Genomic DNA, 16861 nt, shown 5'->3' with positions numbered 1-16861 from the left:
CTTCAGAGCTTCTGTATTTTATATGATTCAAGGAGATAACTTCCCTCTTACATTATTTAAACTTAAACCAAGCTCAACAGTAATAATCAACAAACACGTGAATATGCAAGTTAACTTATAATTTACATCCCTCACTAGGGAAGAAAATTCTTATTTAGATGGGCTAACTATTCGAGAAAATGAAAATAAACATTTTCTCTGTCAATAAATCCACATAGGAATAATGAAACTTACTGTCAGCGAAACACCTGGGTCTTTAATACAACTCCATGCCTGAACAAGATAAAAATACGAAAAATAGAAAGGAAAACAGCCATGGAATTAAAATATCTTGAAATAAACCAACAGGGAGAAAGCGAATATATCGTAATATAGTAAACAAGCAGTTTTTACCTTGAAAGCGATCGTCATATGCGAGTAACATCGTAAGAAGAGGAATTTACAAGCCGAGCCCCTTGCTGGTAGATCGCCAGATTTACTCGAGCATCTCGAGTATTGCTATCGATCAGGTAGCTAGCCTATCTACTACTCTCTAACTCAACTATTGCTTCGATCCAATTTCATCCAATGATCCAATCTAAACAATACTATTTTACTTTGACGACAAAGAAAAGCAACAGATCGCAAAGCTATCGACCTATCTATCTATCTAACACATCATTTATTATACGTGTTTTATAATTAAAGATACAGGAATGAAGCCGAGTAGGAAAATAGGAAATAGGAAAATAGGGAAATAGGGAAATTCAAAATGTGAGATAGAGGAATCTCGACTGAATTTTTTCTTGGCATGAACATCAGCTTTCGTGTGGAGTTATTCTTGGCACGATCGTCCATGACGATGACGAGCATCGTCGATGAGGTGGTGGTCGGCAATAGAAGGAAGACACGAAGTAGTCGGAGACGGTTATTCGGTTCGCCAGCGACGGAATCGAGGAACTTTGCGACGCGTCGTCGGTCAAAGAGTGATGATTATTGGTATCGAGAGTAACCCTATTGCGGATATAGAGTTGTCAGGTGAAACTTTGGTTCATTAAGACGATCCTCGAGAGCCTAGAAAACTAGAAACTCTTCCAACTGCGAATAATCTCTTGCACTTATTCCTTTTCATAATCGTTATACTTACGATTTAATCTCAGATTATCGTTTCATTTTGGAAAAATAAGAGGAAATCATTTGATATATTATTTTCTACATTTATATCTAAATATGATGTTTTCTAAATTTGGTCATAATATGGATAACGTTATTTACTGTGACACTCCTTTGTGGAAAGATAAAAGATAAAATTTCTTGGAGGGGGGGGGGTATAATTTTTATATTTTCTAAATTTAAATATAAACATAATACTTTCTAAATGTTATAATAACATGGGATTATTATGGATAATTTTCTTTTTGAAAAAGTAGGAGGAAGCTGTCTGGTGGTGTAATATTTTAGTATTTTCTAAATTGTAATATAAATATAATCTTTTTAAGATTTTATTACAACATGGAATTGTTTCGGACAACTTTATTTGTGAAAAATTGCAATCGTTATATGATTATCAAGACTCTTTTAGCAAGATATTTAAGTTGGTTAGGTACATGTTAAATGTTTATATGTATATGAGAAACACGAGTGATAATAATTGCCGTGAGAGGTATTGAGATAGATCTATTGGTGAGATATTGTGATTAGAATGACCACCTTACATTTGACTGAGATCCAACTGTCAATTATCCGTCACATATCCGACCGATTGGCAATGAAAATGTTCCTATTTATAAGTTATGCATTTGCAACATTTCGATATTATATTCGTGTGTTTTTGTCAAGGGCTCCTACTGGAATTTTTGGAAAATTTCTTCTCGTTAAACTCAGTATTTTCGGCGAATTTTTACGTTAAGGGTAATGATCCATAGATCATAGATCCTCCATACACAATAATATTTTGATCTTATTTTAGCAACTTATCGTAAATAAGAAATTCGCTTCGCTGGATTGTATTCACTTTCTTCAAATACCGTTTACTCTACGCATAGATATATCGATCGCGGAGGTATACAGTTGATCCTAGACTATAAATAATCGTCCTTCTTAAATGAACGCATCCTCGAAAATTTGCAGACAAATTGCTTCGCCTCCCAAACTATTCCAACATATTAAATATTTCTATTATTTTCAACTACAAATGAAATATATTTTCTATTTTTTTATTTTTTATTATTAAATATAGCTTAAATTATCCCTCAAAACTTTTATTTTTCCAATTAATAATATCGCAATAAGATATTAGAATATTATAGTAAAAATGTAGTGCCAGTAAAAATCCACATGTTTCAGTTGACTGGTAGACTCGAGGAGGAAGTTATCATTTATAAAAAAAGTATTTGTTATCCTAACAATAAAGTTGGATACTTATAGAAATATCTATAAATCTTCGAAACATTATTCAACCAAATAATTGGATCATAAATTACAACGTAAAAGGTCTGCGCATCAAATTCGAAGTTCGCCAAGTTACTTTTTGCCATGATTCGTCCGACAGCTCAAGTGTCATGGACCAAATAAACTCTATTTCGATCCTCGGTTTTATCAGAACCCAGATCAATTTATTTGCATCCTCGATGAATTTTTCGCCACCAGCAAAAACATCCTAAATTTTAACGAATAGAATTGAAATTTCATCTCGCGATTAACATTTAGTAGTTTTTAATTTCACTTTAATTTCAATTCGGTATCGAAGATTCATTTGAAAAATTGCTGTAATTCTTTCAGCCGAAATATCGATTTCTTTATAACGTTTTTTTTTTTTTTTTTTAAATAACTTTGCCTCTTTGCCTAAACTTTAAATCAAGTAAATGTTTTTCTGTTATTTAATCAATTGAATTTTTTGCATTATTCTTTATCATAGATTCAATATTTCAGCTTTCCAAGCAAAGGATAACATATTATGTAGTGCTAAAAATCGCAGTATAAGTAAAAAACAAGGCTATCTTGTAGCCTTTTGAAAAAATACTAAACATGCTTCAATCCAGGAAATTTTATTTTATCTAATTTTAGAACTTGGAGATAATTATAGGAATTATTATTATAGATTAATATCTATAATTGTCGTTAATTTTCATTAATATCTAAATTATAATGCCTACATACTTTTATGTTATCGATAGATAACTACTGATTTATTTTTGCATCATTGCCAATTGTTATTTGATCTTTTTTATTATTCTACAACTGTCGATATTCGAATTTTATTACATTTGTTTCCCTCCTTATAATTTTTAAAATTACAAATCTTAGTAAATGTATAGTTCACATTTCATTTTTTAGATATAATTGTAGACTGAAAAAGCTGTAAAAAAGCTTTTATGAAAATATAGTATGATATTATCTCTCTTCTGCAATAATCCCCGAGCAAAATTGGGGAAAGGTCTATTGTGTAAAGCAAATCCGTATAATTAATCATAATCGAAAAACTCGGTGGAATTCAATTTGAGCCTCGTAAAACATTCTCTCTTTTGTGTATGTGTGTGTGTATCGCCACTTCCTTCTTGTTACGACATTATAGATTACCGAAAATAATATTTTCCTTTTATCCTCATTAGCATCGTGGATATTATAATCAGACGAAGAATTCATCTGACAACTCAAAAGTCGGTCTAACTTCCTAGTCAATGTACATGGAGAAACCAAATACAAATACAATACATAGAGAACTTGAGTTCTGTGTTTAGTTGGTTCCGTAGAATGAATTTACTGATTAAATATCGAAAATTTTGAACCAGTTTCGTTCAAATTTAGCAACTATTGACAGAATGATTTGGAATTATGAAATCCCGTTTCAATAATATACAGATACATATACATCATACAATGATTAATTTAATTCTCGCACTTTTTACTAGTCATAGTAACGTCGCAATCAAACGTCTAAACATGGAATAAAATTTCCTGAAAAGGAAAGAGGAAAGAAAAACTAAATGTATGCATTAGAACAAATATAGATATAATTAATGAAAATTATTTCAATAAGAAAAAGGGCTTGGTCATTGATTTAAATCGCCAAGATAGGCGTTTCGATGATGAAATCTCGAACAAGTTGTGGTTCGAGTAGATAGTGAATCGGTAGTACGATAGAAATTTTCGAGGCGATGTCACCGCGGACAGAATCAATATCAGGGGCAAAAGTCCGGTCACGGAAAGTGACGATGGAAAATAATGCTGGCCCTGCATTATTACTCGAATGCTAAGGGAGTCGGTGCCACGTTGAGGAAGGTCACGGGTGCCTGGTGGAGTGAAGACGGTGATCCTGTTTACTCGAAAGATCTCATCAAGGAGTTTGAAGTGGAGAATCCACCGCTCGAGGATGAGCTCGCTTGGATTCTCAAAAAAGGTATTTCGCTATCCGACGCTTGATATTTCGAGTTCCGAGTGTCGTTTCCAATAGGAGTTTATATCGTTATGAGTGAACGTTATCGTTGATAGAATTGTTACTGACGTTTCTCGTAATTTGAAACCGTACAATACCCGATGGATGAGACCATTTTATGTGAATTTTTCGTTTAATCTGTTATCCGGGTCAACTGTTAATTAGAAACTCGTATGAACATGAAATTGGAAATTAATCAAGACAAATCAATTTTAGTGCCTCCAAATTTAATAATTGGGAAGTTTTTTTCACCACGCTGTTAAAACATCACGCTTTGATAAACTATACATTAGAGAAATCAAATTTTCAATAATTGTATCTAGAAAGAGAGATAGGCACCGCTAACGAGAAAATATTGAAGCACAGAATGCAGAATTCAATAGTATAAGATTCAACTCTGCAACTGGAATTGTCGACAGACTGTAACTTATAGCGACTACTGGAGGGTAAAATGTCATTCTAATTCACAGATTTCATACAAATCATTTTAACGTCAAGAGTATTTTCAAATTACGGCAATTTCCTGACTGGAGAATTGGCGTAATAACCACGACGTAGTTATCATTCTGACTTTTATTCCTTGTATTTGACCGTGCAAAACGAAAAACAGGAAAATCGATGTAACGCATGTGACGCATGTGATGCGTTCAGACCGTTGCACGTCGCGTCGCGTTGCAAAGCATGAACAGGTACCTACCTATTCCGAGCATTAAACATGTTAAGGACATTGTAGTTATTAGCGTTTCTAAATTGGTATATAGTGAAAATATGTACATAGTTACACATGTATATTTACAGTTTCGGATAATATTTAAAATTTCTTTTAAGTTTAATCTATTTAAATTTTAAAAATTTGTTTGAGAATGTGAACAATTTTTAATGCAAATACATTTTGCATATTTTGTTCGTGATTATTAGGGAAATCTGCAAATTGTTAAACACAAAACAATTTTCGTATATCTTTATGATTTTTTGCAGAAGTAGAAATATTGGGTTGGCAACTAAGTGATTGCGGATTTTATCAATACCACTTAATGACAAAATCCGCAATCACTTAGTTGCCAACCCAATATCAGATCAAAAGATGATTTAACGATGGCTTTGAGAGTTTCGTGACGTCATAATCGAATACTCATTTTGAGAAACTGTTTTTTGTTAACTATACTGACGCGTTTCCCAGCCGATTCACCATCACTCTCTTCATCAGTATATTTAAAATACGATGACGACGAACGACAGTTTAACTGTACTGCACAGTCTTCGCCAGTCAGTAGCTTCATGATCTTTGTACAGAAAGCCCGTGTAGTGAACGTTTCTCTAACCAGCACGCGTACAATTTATTCCAGCATAGTAAGCGAGCCTTCGTCAGTATATTTATAATTCACATTTAATCAAAATCTAAATTCTTAAATCTACTATACAATCACCTTATCAAAAGATAGTTTCACCTATTGTTATCCGAGCAGAGAAACATCCGTTTGGCCAAGGTTTCGTCAATTTTTACGCGTTCAGTTCATTCAGTTTATCACACAGTTCCTCGCACTTATCATTGTTTTCGTTAGTGTACTTGTACTTTAGTCTCTGGTACAAAATAATGATTTGAATTTACAACGCGATCTCTTTAACGATAGATAGATGCATGTTCCCTTTACAGAGAATTCGTTTAACGAAGAATTTATTTTTATGTATGATGATTTTTACTCGATATTCCATATTCAATTTATTACACGTTTTACGAGTCGTTGGTATACTTACAGTTGACCTCACAATCAGCAAATAGAATCTTTATTTTCCCATGCAATTCTATTATCAACCAATCGATTCGTAATCGTTTATCCGTTTTATACGCGTAGTAAAATTGAACGAAAACGGAAGGACAAACAAATAATGTGAAATGTAATGGAATAGCTTAAAAAAATGATCTCTGCTATAGTGATGTAGAAAATATATTTTAATGAATGTTTTGTATGTTTTGTATAATACGTGTGTTTATAAATACTTGGAAAGTCTATGTTACTTGTGAAAGAATCTCTCGTGTGATTCAAAGTTAGTGTTAATATCAGTGAATTAAAAGTGTTAATTCTCAAAATTAGTATTACATATTTATCATATATACATGTATATGGTTTATATGTGTACGGTGAATGTCGGTGCTACGGCCTTGATTTTTCTGTAATTTGCAATTAATCGAGGAAACGAGTTTTTTATTCAACCATATATGTCACGTAACATACAGTGACTCACGAAATATGTACATGAATACATATAAGAATTTTTTACGAATATATTGTATGTAGGTATATAGAAGTCAGAAGATATGTACTGCAAATGTATTTAGTAAAAAATTAGTATACAACATGAATAGTCATTCTAAACCTGTAATATACAGTGTCAATCAAAGATTTCTATAAGTATCTGAATACTTTTGATTAAAGAGAATTAGTTGAATTTCATTTAATTTGTAGCAAAATAATTATTATAACGTATTAGTGAACAGTGTACAGGAAGACGACTTTAATTTATTATTCATTTATGCACTTCTAATTACCTTTAAGGTGGAAGAAAGTTATTGTGTTAAGGAAAAAAGGTGATCAGATTCATGAAGGATACATATAATCTGAATGGCGGGAATTTAACTGGAATTTTGTTCACTTCATATGACACCCACAGATCCATTTTATTCTATCACAAGCTGTTATTCAACGGCACTTCATCCTATTGACACTGTTGTTACAGTTCTCCCAGTTTCGTGATTGTTTTTTTCCCCGTCTCATAGTATTTTTACTCTTTTTCTCTTCCATGCTGCTGCTATGTTCTCTTAGATCTTGTATATTTGCGTCCTCGAGAACTTTCCTCGCTTTTCGCCCCTTTTTCTCTTTTTCTTCTTTTCTGTTTCTCTCTCTCTCTCTCTCTCTCTCTCTCTCTCTCTCTCTCTCTCTCTCTCTCTCTCTCTCTCCCCCTCCTGTTATTCATTGTGATTTTGCACGTCCTCGAAAAAGCTGTTGCTTGCTTTTCAAGGGTGAACAAAATGATAAAAATGATAAGTGTTTCGTTTCATATTCTGTTCCCGATATTAAAACATGTTGTTCAATCTGTACTTCATTGATTCGTACTTATTACGTTTAAGACGTTACGTTTATTTTTATCTTTAGTTTTCAAATTTTCATTTGAATTTCAATACATTTTATTTTCAAATCTCACGTCAACTCATATCGCGTTTGTTGGAAAAATTTCATAGACTTTTTATTGGTATGTCTATTATTTTTTATAATCTTGATAATTGTTATCTGATATATCTATGTACTGTTCTTTTCAACGGTTTAATAGCAAAGTGTCTTTCTTTTTCAAAAGTTAGTTAACATAGCAATATCTCGAGTGTGTTATTATCTTAAAGTTAAAGTAAAGTTCTTAGTACATTACTACTTCTTATTTCACTACTATTAATACTTTAATAATGGGATTGTTCGAGAAAACATTATTAACACATTTAGGCTATGTAAAAGTACACATGTACGTCTTTTGTATATTATCATTTAAACACTGGTTACATAAAAGTATCTCTTTTTATATAAAATTGTTGTATTTTGATCAGAAATTGAATACTTCAGAAAAACTTGTTATAATATTAATATATCAATATAAAAAATGATAACGACGAGAGTATGTTCATATATTTTTTCAATATTATTATGAAAATATTGTTTTACTACATTAATAGTGATATTATTCAAAGAGAGATAAGAGAAATTATCTTAAAATACAATATAATATTGCATAAAATGAAAAAAGAAATTAATTTATATTTTATATTTCATACTTTTTTATGAAACCATAATTAGATACATGTAACGTCTGAATTGATATGACATACATTCATTTATTCGCGTCATAAAATTTTTAATATCTGAAGCAAAATTATTTCTATTATTTCCCTCATTCATTACCCTCTCTTTTCTCATTTCGTTTATTACGAAATAAATATCATACATACGAAAACAGTTAATAATCGTCATAATGCATGGAAACTTTACAGCGAAACAGCATACATATGTATATACTCTAGCTCTGAGTAATGGAATTCTAGGCTACGTGTTGCTAACGTTATACCTTACTTCCTTGTTATTAGAAGCAACTGCGTATATTACGTAATGTAACAACAAATAAGTAGTACACTGATATACAGAATGTTTCATTTATTTCGAATTCTTAAATATCTTATGTTATATACTTCTATCAATGAAAAAATTGTATCAGAACAAAATTAGTTGATTCAAAATATTATGATATTTTGAGTTATATATGCAAAACAATATTCTTGTATTTACATTCTGTTTGTTTTTTATATGATAAGCTCTACAAAATTAAGGTTAATATCATTTAAACTTAAACTAATTTTTATGCATTGTGAAGTAACTAACAAGCAACACTGTTTAACTGATAATGGCATCACGCAGATTTTGTCATATTAATTAAAAGTATACTACTTATAAAAACTTGTAAAAATTTAAACAAAAAATTTTCATGATACTCAGTACACATTTCTAATAAGCGATTCTCTCGTATGTTTGTTATTTTGACATAACTGTATTTCATATTTGTTATATATATTCAAAGGTAGCGCCAAGACTTTTGATTCGGCGCCGAATTCTGTTACCATAACCTATCATAATATAGTCACAACCACGGAATCACGGTCGTGGTCATAGCCATAACAGTTATATCTATAATATAGGTCGTACTCGCAAGTATGAAAAGTATCATTTTATCAAGATTAAACTATTTGAGTATGTGAAAGTGTCAAGTGTCAACTTTTTTGTTATGTAGATTAAATGTTATAATAATTCGTTCCGGCTGATAAGGCTTGAAAGTAATTCGAAAAATATTGTGTAAATTGTAAGAACATTGTGACATCGCATGAAAAAATAAAGATGCTACGTCGTAACCAAAAAGCGTTACTCTACTGTGAACTATTTGGACTTTCAGAGGAGGACGAATCACAGATTTTCGTAAAGTTCTTCAAATTTCACAAGTGTTATGATCTAATACCAACCAGCGCTAAATTAGTTGTTTTTGATACGCATCTCCTCGTCAAGAAGGCCTTCTTTGCTCTCGTCTACAATGGTAAGTTGCAAAATTATATATATTTGTATAGCATTTTAATGATCATTATTTCATTTCATTGCACAAAATCAATTTTTTGTCATGGGAAACATTTACATTTACTGCATGCAGTATGATTTAATACATTTGTAAATATTTAACAAATTATTTTTTATATTTTTGTATTTATTACTGATAAAATTATTTATTTTATCGTATATTACATAAATAACTTTATATACAGGTGTGAGAGCTGCACCACTATGGGACAGTTCAAGACAAGAATTTGTTGGAATGCTAACTATAACAGACTTTATAAAAATCTTACAGATGTACTATACCAGCCCATCTGTAACAATGGATGAATTAGAAGAACATGAATTAGATACATGGAGAAGTAAATATTTTTTATCGATAGATGTTGTATAGATTATATATGTTCAAAGATATAAATATTTGAAATTTTATCATTTTAGAAGTCTTGAAAGATCAAGTGCATCCATTAGTGAGCATTGGCCCAGATGCATCTTTATACGAGGCCATTAAAACTCTAATTCAAAATAGAATTCATCGTTTGCCTGTGATAGATCCAGATACTGGAAATGTTCTCTATATTTTGACACACAAACGAATCCTTAGGTTCCTGTTTCTTTATGTAAGTATGAAACAAGAAGAATTGTAAAATCAGAGGAACTACTTATCGGCATATATATCTTATTTGAATAATTCATTAACAGATACACGAGCTACCAAAACCATCTTTCACCAGTAAAACATTGAGGGATCTAAGGATAGGTACCTTTGAGAACATAGAAACAGCAACAGAAGAAACTAGCATAATTTTAGCTTTAAAGAAATTTGTTGAAAGGAGAGTTTCTGCATTACCAATTATTGACACTGAAGGAAAGTTGGTTAATATTTATTCAAAGTTTGATGTTATTGTAAGTGAATTTTATAAGTCTCAAATACTATACTTTTATTTTTAATAATATTACCTAATACGTTATTTTTGTATTTTCACAGAACTTAGCTGCAGAAAAAACATATAATAATTTAGATATTTCATTAAGAGAAGCAAATGAGCATCGTAATGAATGGTTTGAAGGAGTTCAAAGTTGTAAATTAGATGAAACCCTATTTACTATTATGGAGAGAATTGTTAGAGCAGAGGTATAATCTTCATATTTTTCATATTAAAAGAATATGTTAGAAATGATTATTGATTGTTCATTGCAGTACATTTTAAATAGAACAGAGCTTATAATTATTTAATTTTGTAGTATAATGTACTATTTTATATGACTGTGAATATATATAAATAAGTCATGTAAAACTTTTTTAGGTTCATAGGTTAGTAGTGGTTGATGATGATGATAAAGTAATCGGTATAATTTCTCTATCTGACTTACTCTTCTACCTCGTTCTTAGGCCTTGTGGTAAGAATATATCTTAATTTACATTTTTTCGAGACAAAATACACAGCAGTAATATTATTAAGATTAAAAGGTATTAATAACAAACAAATATCAATGCTTAGGTGAAGATGGCAGTAGCAACAAAGATAGTTCTGTATCGTTAAGAGCACAGGATTCTACGTCAAAGGCTCCGAGTTCTGTGCAATCGGAGGCTTCCATTCCTGATGGTGAAGTAGAAGCTGAACAAGATACAGCTGAAGTAAACCAATCCGAAGAAGCACCCGCAACACCTAGTCCACCGCTGAGTCCTGCAGCATCAGATATTTCTGAACCTCAGTCAACTTTAGTAAATCAGTCTCAAGAATCTGCATGGCGAGAAGTAGCCGTATCAGGAGGAGATTGAGCCAATATTATCTTAACATGCCATTAAGCATGAAATTGTGAATCAATTGTTTGACTATAACGTCAAACCGTTATAAGATAACGACATCAAGCAGTGTACGACTAAGCTTGTTTTTCGTTTGTTCTTAATGCTTGCGTGTACAATGCTTAAGAACTTAGGAAAAATATGCGAAAAATTGTTCTTCGCTTGTTCAATCAATTTACGTCACAAAACTAACTGTTATCTAAAATAATGTAATCGTGTTGAAATATAATCGCGTGAAAATGATGAAATGAATTTCACTGGACGCGACAAAACGATAATGCAATGCTCTATACTGTATAAAATAATTAAACTTAATTTTTTATGGTACAAATGCTACTCAGCGTAAACGTTCGAGCTTCTTGCCAGGAACGATTGCTACGCCATTATCTACTCAGGGTATGATATTCTGTACACCCTTTCTTCAATCGTACACTGGGAATGTTTCAGTAGAATTTTCGAGGAAACAAATAGTAGTTTCTTGCATCCTTTAGATTTATGATGTTACTACGCTCCTAATACTGGTATCCTTGTATTTTATTTCAAATCAAAGATTATGAAGTAATTTACTTTACTCATATAGTATAGAAAAATGTGCAGAAGACATAAAACAGAATAGTCGTATGTCAAAGAGTGCTCCATAATTAATAAATATGGACCTCGTTTTTACAGAGGCCTTCCATGCTTTCTCCTGACAGGAACGAAATACAGTGTTAAGCAAACGTCTAAACATGTACATATATCCTGTATGTTTATCTATAAAAAAGCTTCTTATCCATGAACTGTCACGTTGGATGTCTGAATATTAGAAACTGATATGCATAATAAACGATTTTCTTTTAAACGATTGCACAGCATGTGATATTTTTAAAAAACGAAAAAAAAAGAGAAAAACATGGTGCTTTTGATCTTGCGTTAACTCTGATATAACGATAAAATGGAAGTAGTGTGCAGATAATGAATAACAAACAATAAAATACATAGGTAGTAGATAAAATGTTCGAAATTAATTGTATTATCTAACTTCTACATAAGCTTCACGAAATGTTTCACAACAGGAAAGCAATACTTGTTAAATTTATATGTTATTATTTCATGTACGTTTTTTAAGAAATAACATTTATGAGATGAATATACATTATTAAGTACTGAAAGGCCTACAAAATGTGAAAAATAAGAACAATTCCACAACTAATATGCGTTGTCACGGGTATTTTAATTAATGTATAAAAATACTTGCAGCACTTCGTTCAAGTTATTTATGAAACTATTTAATTACGAACATATTAAGTCTTTTTAGACTTGTGTGTATATACATACATATAATTTTACTTTGTAGCGCTTCTTTTAAATATTTCTATGTTTGTGTTTGCTTTATATGCAAGAGATTTTTATAAATTAACTAATATGTTCACAAATTTTCCTTTTGAAAAGAGAACATGTTAAAATTTTTACGATTTCTCACTAAATTCAATACGTTATTAATCACTGACAAAGAAACAAGTGGCATTCGAAAAGAAATACAGTAAATGAAACATTTTATAATTGTATTTTATGTTGTTATTTTTTACATGTAAGTGATGATTAGTTAAAAGAAATTATTTCGAAAACTGCGAAAATTGGTTCTCGTAAATATTTATAAAATTAATAGTATCATACAAAGATTAAACAAGCACCGATATTGAACTGTATTTGAGAATTATATAAAATAGAAGCTCTACTCAATATTGTATATTGTTTAAATAACAAATTATAAAATGAGTGGCAGAAAGCATTCCTGTAAAAATGTTTTATTAAAAAAACACTGTTTCAGCCTGAAACAGACTTCATTCTACGCTTACTGCATGTAAGAAGAGGTGGAATTATAAATTATGCAGGATATCTGCATGTGTTACATTTATGTGGAAATCTGTATATAAGTGGCCTCTGTGCCGGGGAATATATTTTCCTTTTTGGCACAAAGCTCCATTTCGTCTACAGAAATATAGATGAAAACTACCTATTTGAATCTTGAAGGGGACAGTGCCTGTAATTTAGTGAGTTTATTCCTAGGTACATTTACAAGGATAAGAATAAATATTCCATTTCAGATGAGAGCACAGTCAGGATAAAGCAAATTTACGTTAGTATTAATTATCAAGAGGCGTAGCGAGGGGACAATGATTTTTGTACAGCTGAAATGATTGTAGCCGAATAAGATTTAGTGTGCTATAGCTGCGAATATTATTTCCTTTTAGTACAAAATACGTTTCAACTTTACAAGTTGTCACGTTCACTGTTTTTCTAGTTTTTAGACGTAAAGAAATCTACAGTAGCCTACATTCTGCAGCGCATCCGATTTCAATATTATTACATGTTGTAGCTGAAAGCACAAGTTAATGTAACATTAACAGAAAACATTGTTACTGTTGTGTGAGAAACCATTGAAGTCGGTATATGCTGCATTCATGAACCAAAACACTATAAACAAGGTATTAAGAATAAATTGTACAATAAAAAGAATTAATCGAATAATTAGACAGTACACTTAGTCGCGTCGCAGTACTGTATATCCAGGGCAAAAGCTATTAGCGTATTATTCATGTCCCTTGTACATGTAAGGTACAAATGAAAAAAAAAAAAAACGAATTGCTGAGTGACAAAATACATCGTAACTGAGACATTTTATTTCATTGTTTGTAATGATTTCTATGTGCCTTTACCCTATCTTTACATTATACTATACATATGTATTAACATCTTTAATATTCTCTATCTAATACAAATTTTTTAAAATTTTATAAGATATGACATATATCAAACATATGAAAATATAAAAAGATTTTCATTATTACTTGTGAACAATACTAATAATTAATATTAGATGCTGATAATTCGTGATTACTATTATCTTACTTATTCTATTAACGAATTTGACTTCTTTATCTTCTTATGCTGTCTTTTTGACAGTTCATCTTTCCTTAGTTCATGTTTACGGGAAATCTGCATATTAAAAAATAAAAAGAATATCATTTATCTTCATTAATTGAAGTTTGTAAATCAATTAGAAAAGAAAAGAAATATAACAAATCACTTACAATTTCATTATTTAATCTTGAAGGATTTGTTTTCCTTTGCTTTCTTTCCATTGATCTATCTTCTTTGTTACTAATTACTGGCATTTTCTCAAATAACATATCATATTCTGAATCAGAATCTGAATTGCTTTGCATAGTTTGCTGTTTTCCTTGAAAATTCTTAGTGGTTTTATTCTTACACTGTTGTGTATTTTCTTCGTTAACTTCTTTATTCATAGCAAATGAAAACTCTGAACGTAACAACATACATGATATTTTTGACGTTAAATATACCTGCAATATAGGACAATATATAATAAATAGCAACTTGATTAAATTAAATACTTGATAAATACTATTCTTTAATATAAAATTTCCCAATACTGAATTATTTTTACCTTTCTTAATAATTCTTTTGTATTCATATGATGTATTTGCAAAAATCTATCTAAACCAACACTAATAATGTAAGGTTCAATTTTACTACAAGCTATTCCTGTTACAGCTCCAACTGATCCTTTATATGTATTTAATACTTTAGCTGGTTTTCTTAAGTCTATGAGATTCATTATACCTTTGCCAGAACCAACTATAATCTGCCTACAATTAGATAATCAATTTTTCATATTTATGTATGATATCCATTAAAAAATATACATTACATTTTGTTATGTATGTTATATACACATACCTTTTTTGTGGCACCACAGTTAAAGTTGTTAATGCTTCATTTTTTACTTCAACATTTATAACAGGTCTTCTTTGTGATTTTGGATCATATAAACGCACCTTAAAAGTTTCATTTTTGTATAATGAAAAAATGTTTACATAATGTAACAACTACATATTAGAATCATACATATATCAATTAAGATCTTACATATCCGTATTTACTAGTTGTAACAATTTCTTCTGTACCAGGAAGAAAATCTATATCAGAAATCCAGATAGGAACCCTTAACTGTAACCAATCAGGAGGTACATTTTTCTCTATAAATATTTGTGTTTGTTTTTCTATATCAAATAATTTTAATGCATGTTCTTGACCTCCAGTAGCTATTATTTGTTTATTTATTCTCGAATGACGCATTTTATCTAAATTTTTACCAGCGTTCATCAAAAATCCATCTTCTTGAAATCGCCAGAGTTTTATTTCTCCTGATTGTACAGCAGACAAAATTGCTCTGTAAATAAAATCTCATATTAAAATTATACACCGCAATACTATTTGATATTTCTAAAAGTTACTTACTCATTATATCGAGATATGCCAGTAATTTTTCCTGCTCCAATATTGCAAAAGAAGGAACATGTAAATGTTGAACAATCGGTATCATAAACTTTTATACTGTAAAATAAAAGAAGTTATGATATTTGTATAAATAATAAATGAAATTTCAGTATAATCGATAAATGACTTATTATACATGACCTCCTAATGTCTTTTACACCACACGCAATTAGAATTTCTCTTTCCTCATCATCACCCCAAGACATTGTCGTAACCTCATCGTTATTAGTTATGGAAGCCAAATTCTGTATATTTTGTGATGTACATTGTTTTTTATCTACTCTTACACCTGTCGATAAAATGCACAATTGAATTTTATATATTTCGTTTAGCTGCCATTATTATTAACACAATATTTCGTACATAAAATAAAAACGATCTTTTTAGGTTAATGTATTCTCCTAACCTATTGTAAAACATCCGATTTTTCAGATTAAAGTAGACATAATGTTAGAATTAAGTATTTACAATTACCTTTGAAAATTCCAGATTTACCACCAACATAAATATCATAATTATCTTTTCTACTCATTTTGACTAAAAGTAATTTTATAAATAATAAAATTCGATAGCAAGAACGAACAAACGAATATGTATAAACTTCGAATAATAACTACAAAGAGCCGTTTCCTGGGAGCGGGCTCCGTGGTATATGGATACGCATTGATGATTGGTCGTGAATGCGAAAGCGCAAGTCTTATTTTTATACTTTTTTTTTTTATTTATTTATTAAAATTACAATCAATTCTCACGTTGAGAATTTATTTTTATACTGACTTCAAAAAAGAGCGAAAGTATCTCAACTCGATGAAAATATTGTTTTTCTTTCTTTTTATGTACGTTCCCCGATTTCTTCGAAACAATTTGATCAAGAGAGATGATTCTGAACGCATTGTATACTTCATGTTCTTCCGTTGATTCCGTTAAAGAATTTTTTACATTTGTTTATTGTCAACTACTGTCTACTGCAAAGATCTAATTTTTATGCATGTTTTTCGATTGCTCCTTACTGGATTAACCTATTAGAATGAAACTTTTACATCTTGTAGGGCTAATTCACCGATTGGTCCCGTTTACAAATCTTTTTATATTTCTCCATTTTTAACTATTGTTATCGCAAATGACCTATTATCATTCACTGATTTCATTTCATTATGTCTG

General features: G+C 30.4%; 2 protein-coding genes across 2 annotated transcripts in view; one reads left to right on the top strand and one right to left on the bottom strand.

Moving 5' to 3' along the window:
- The window catches only part of LOC117216217 (serine-rich adhesin for platelets), a 133394-nt gene extending 119374 nt beyond the window's left edge, over positions 1 to 14020 (top strand). Inside the window, exons 10-16 of the mRNA XM_033462788.1 lie at positions 9398 to 9535; positions 9759 to 9911; positions 9991 to 10169; positions 10252 to 10455; positions 10538 to 10684; positions 10857 to 10950; positions 11052 to 14020. Of these exons, the coding sequence (XP_033318679.1) occupies positions 9398 to 9535; positions 9759 to 9911; positions 9991 to 10169; positions 10252 to 10455; positions 10538 to 10684; positions 10857 to 10950; positions 11052 to 11332 (1196 nt within the window). The 3' untranslated portion in view covers positions 11333 to 14020. The remainder of the gene's footprint in view (positions 1 to 9397; positions 9536 to 9758; positions 9912 to 9990; positions 10170 to 10251; positions 10456 to 10537; positions 10685 to 10856; positions 10951 to 11051) is intronic.
- LOC117216220 (WD repeat-containing protein 74) lies at positions 13986 to 16317 on the bottom strand. The gene is made up of 8 exons (XM_033462798.1): positions 16175 to 16317; positions 15842 to 15989; positions 15662 to 15757; positions 15290 to 15593; positions 15101 to 15198; positions 14808 to 15009; positions 14431 to 14703; positions 13986 to 14335 (listed from the first exon to the last, which is right to left on the bottom strand). The coding sequence occupies exons 1-8, from the start codon at positions 16230 to 16232 to the stop codon at positions 14249 to 14251; spliced, it is 1266 nt and encodes a 421-aa protein (XP_033318689.1). The 5' UTR covers positions 16233 to 16317; the 3' UTR covers positions 13986 to 14248.
- Between the last annotated feature and the right edge of the window lie 544 nt (positions 16318 to 16861).

This window comes from Bombus bifarius, unplaced genomic scaffold, assembly GCF_011952205.1.
Source record: "Bombus bifarius isolate JDL3187 unplaced genomic scaffold, Bbif_JDL3187 scf7180000010252, whole genome shotgun sequence".
Taxonomy (NCBI): Eukaryota; Metazoa; Arthropoda; class Insecta; order Hymenoptera; family Apidae; genus Bombus; species Bombus bifarius.
The sequence above is the reverse complement of the archived record's forward strand: the minus strand, read 5'-3'. Positions and strand labels throughout refer to the sequence as shown.

Coding starts and splice junctions, on each gene's coding strand:
- LOC117216220 (XM_033462798.1), bottom strand. CDS start 16,232: ATGAGTAGAAAAGATAATTATGATATTTATGTTGGTGGTAAATCTGGA. Junction 15,758..15,841: donor GGTGTAAAAGACATTAGGAG/GTCATGTATAAT, acceptor TTTATTTTACAG/TATAAAAGTTTATGATACCG. Junction 14,704..14,807: donor CAAAAGAATTATTAAGAAAG/GTAAAAATAATT, acceptor CCTATATTGCAG/GTATATTTAACGTCAAAAAT.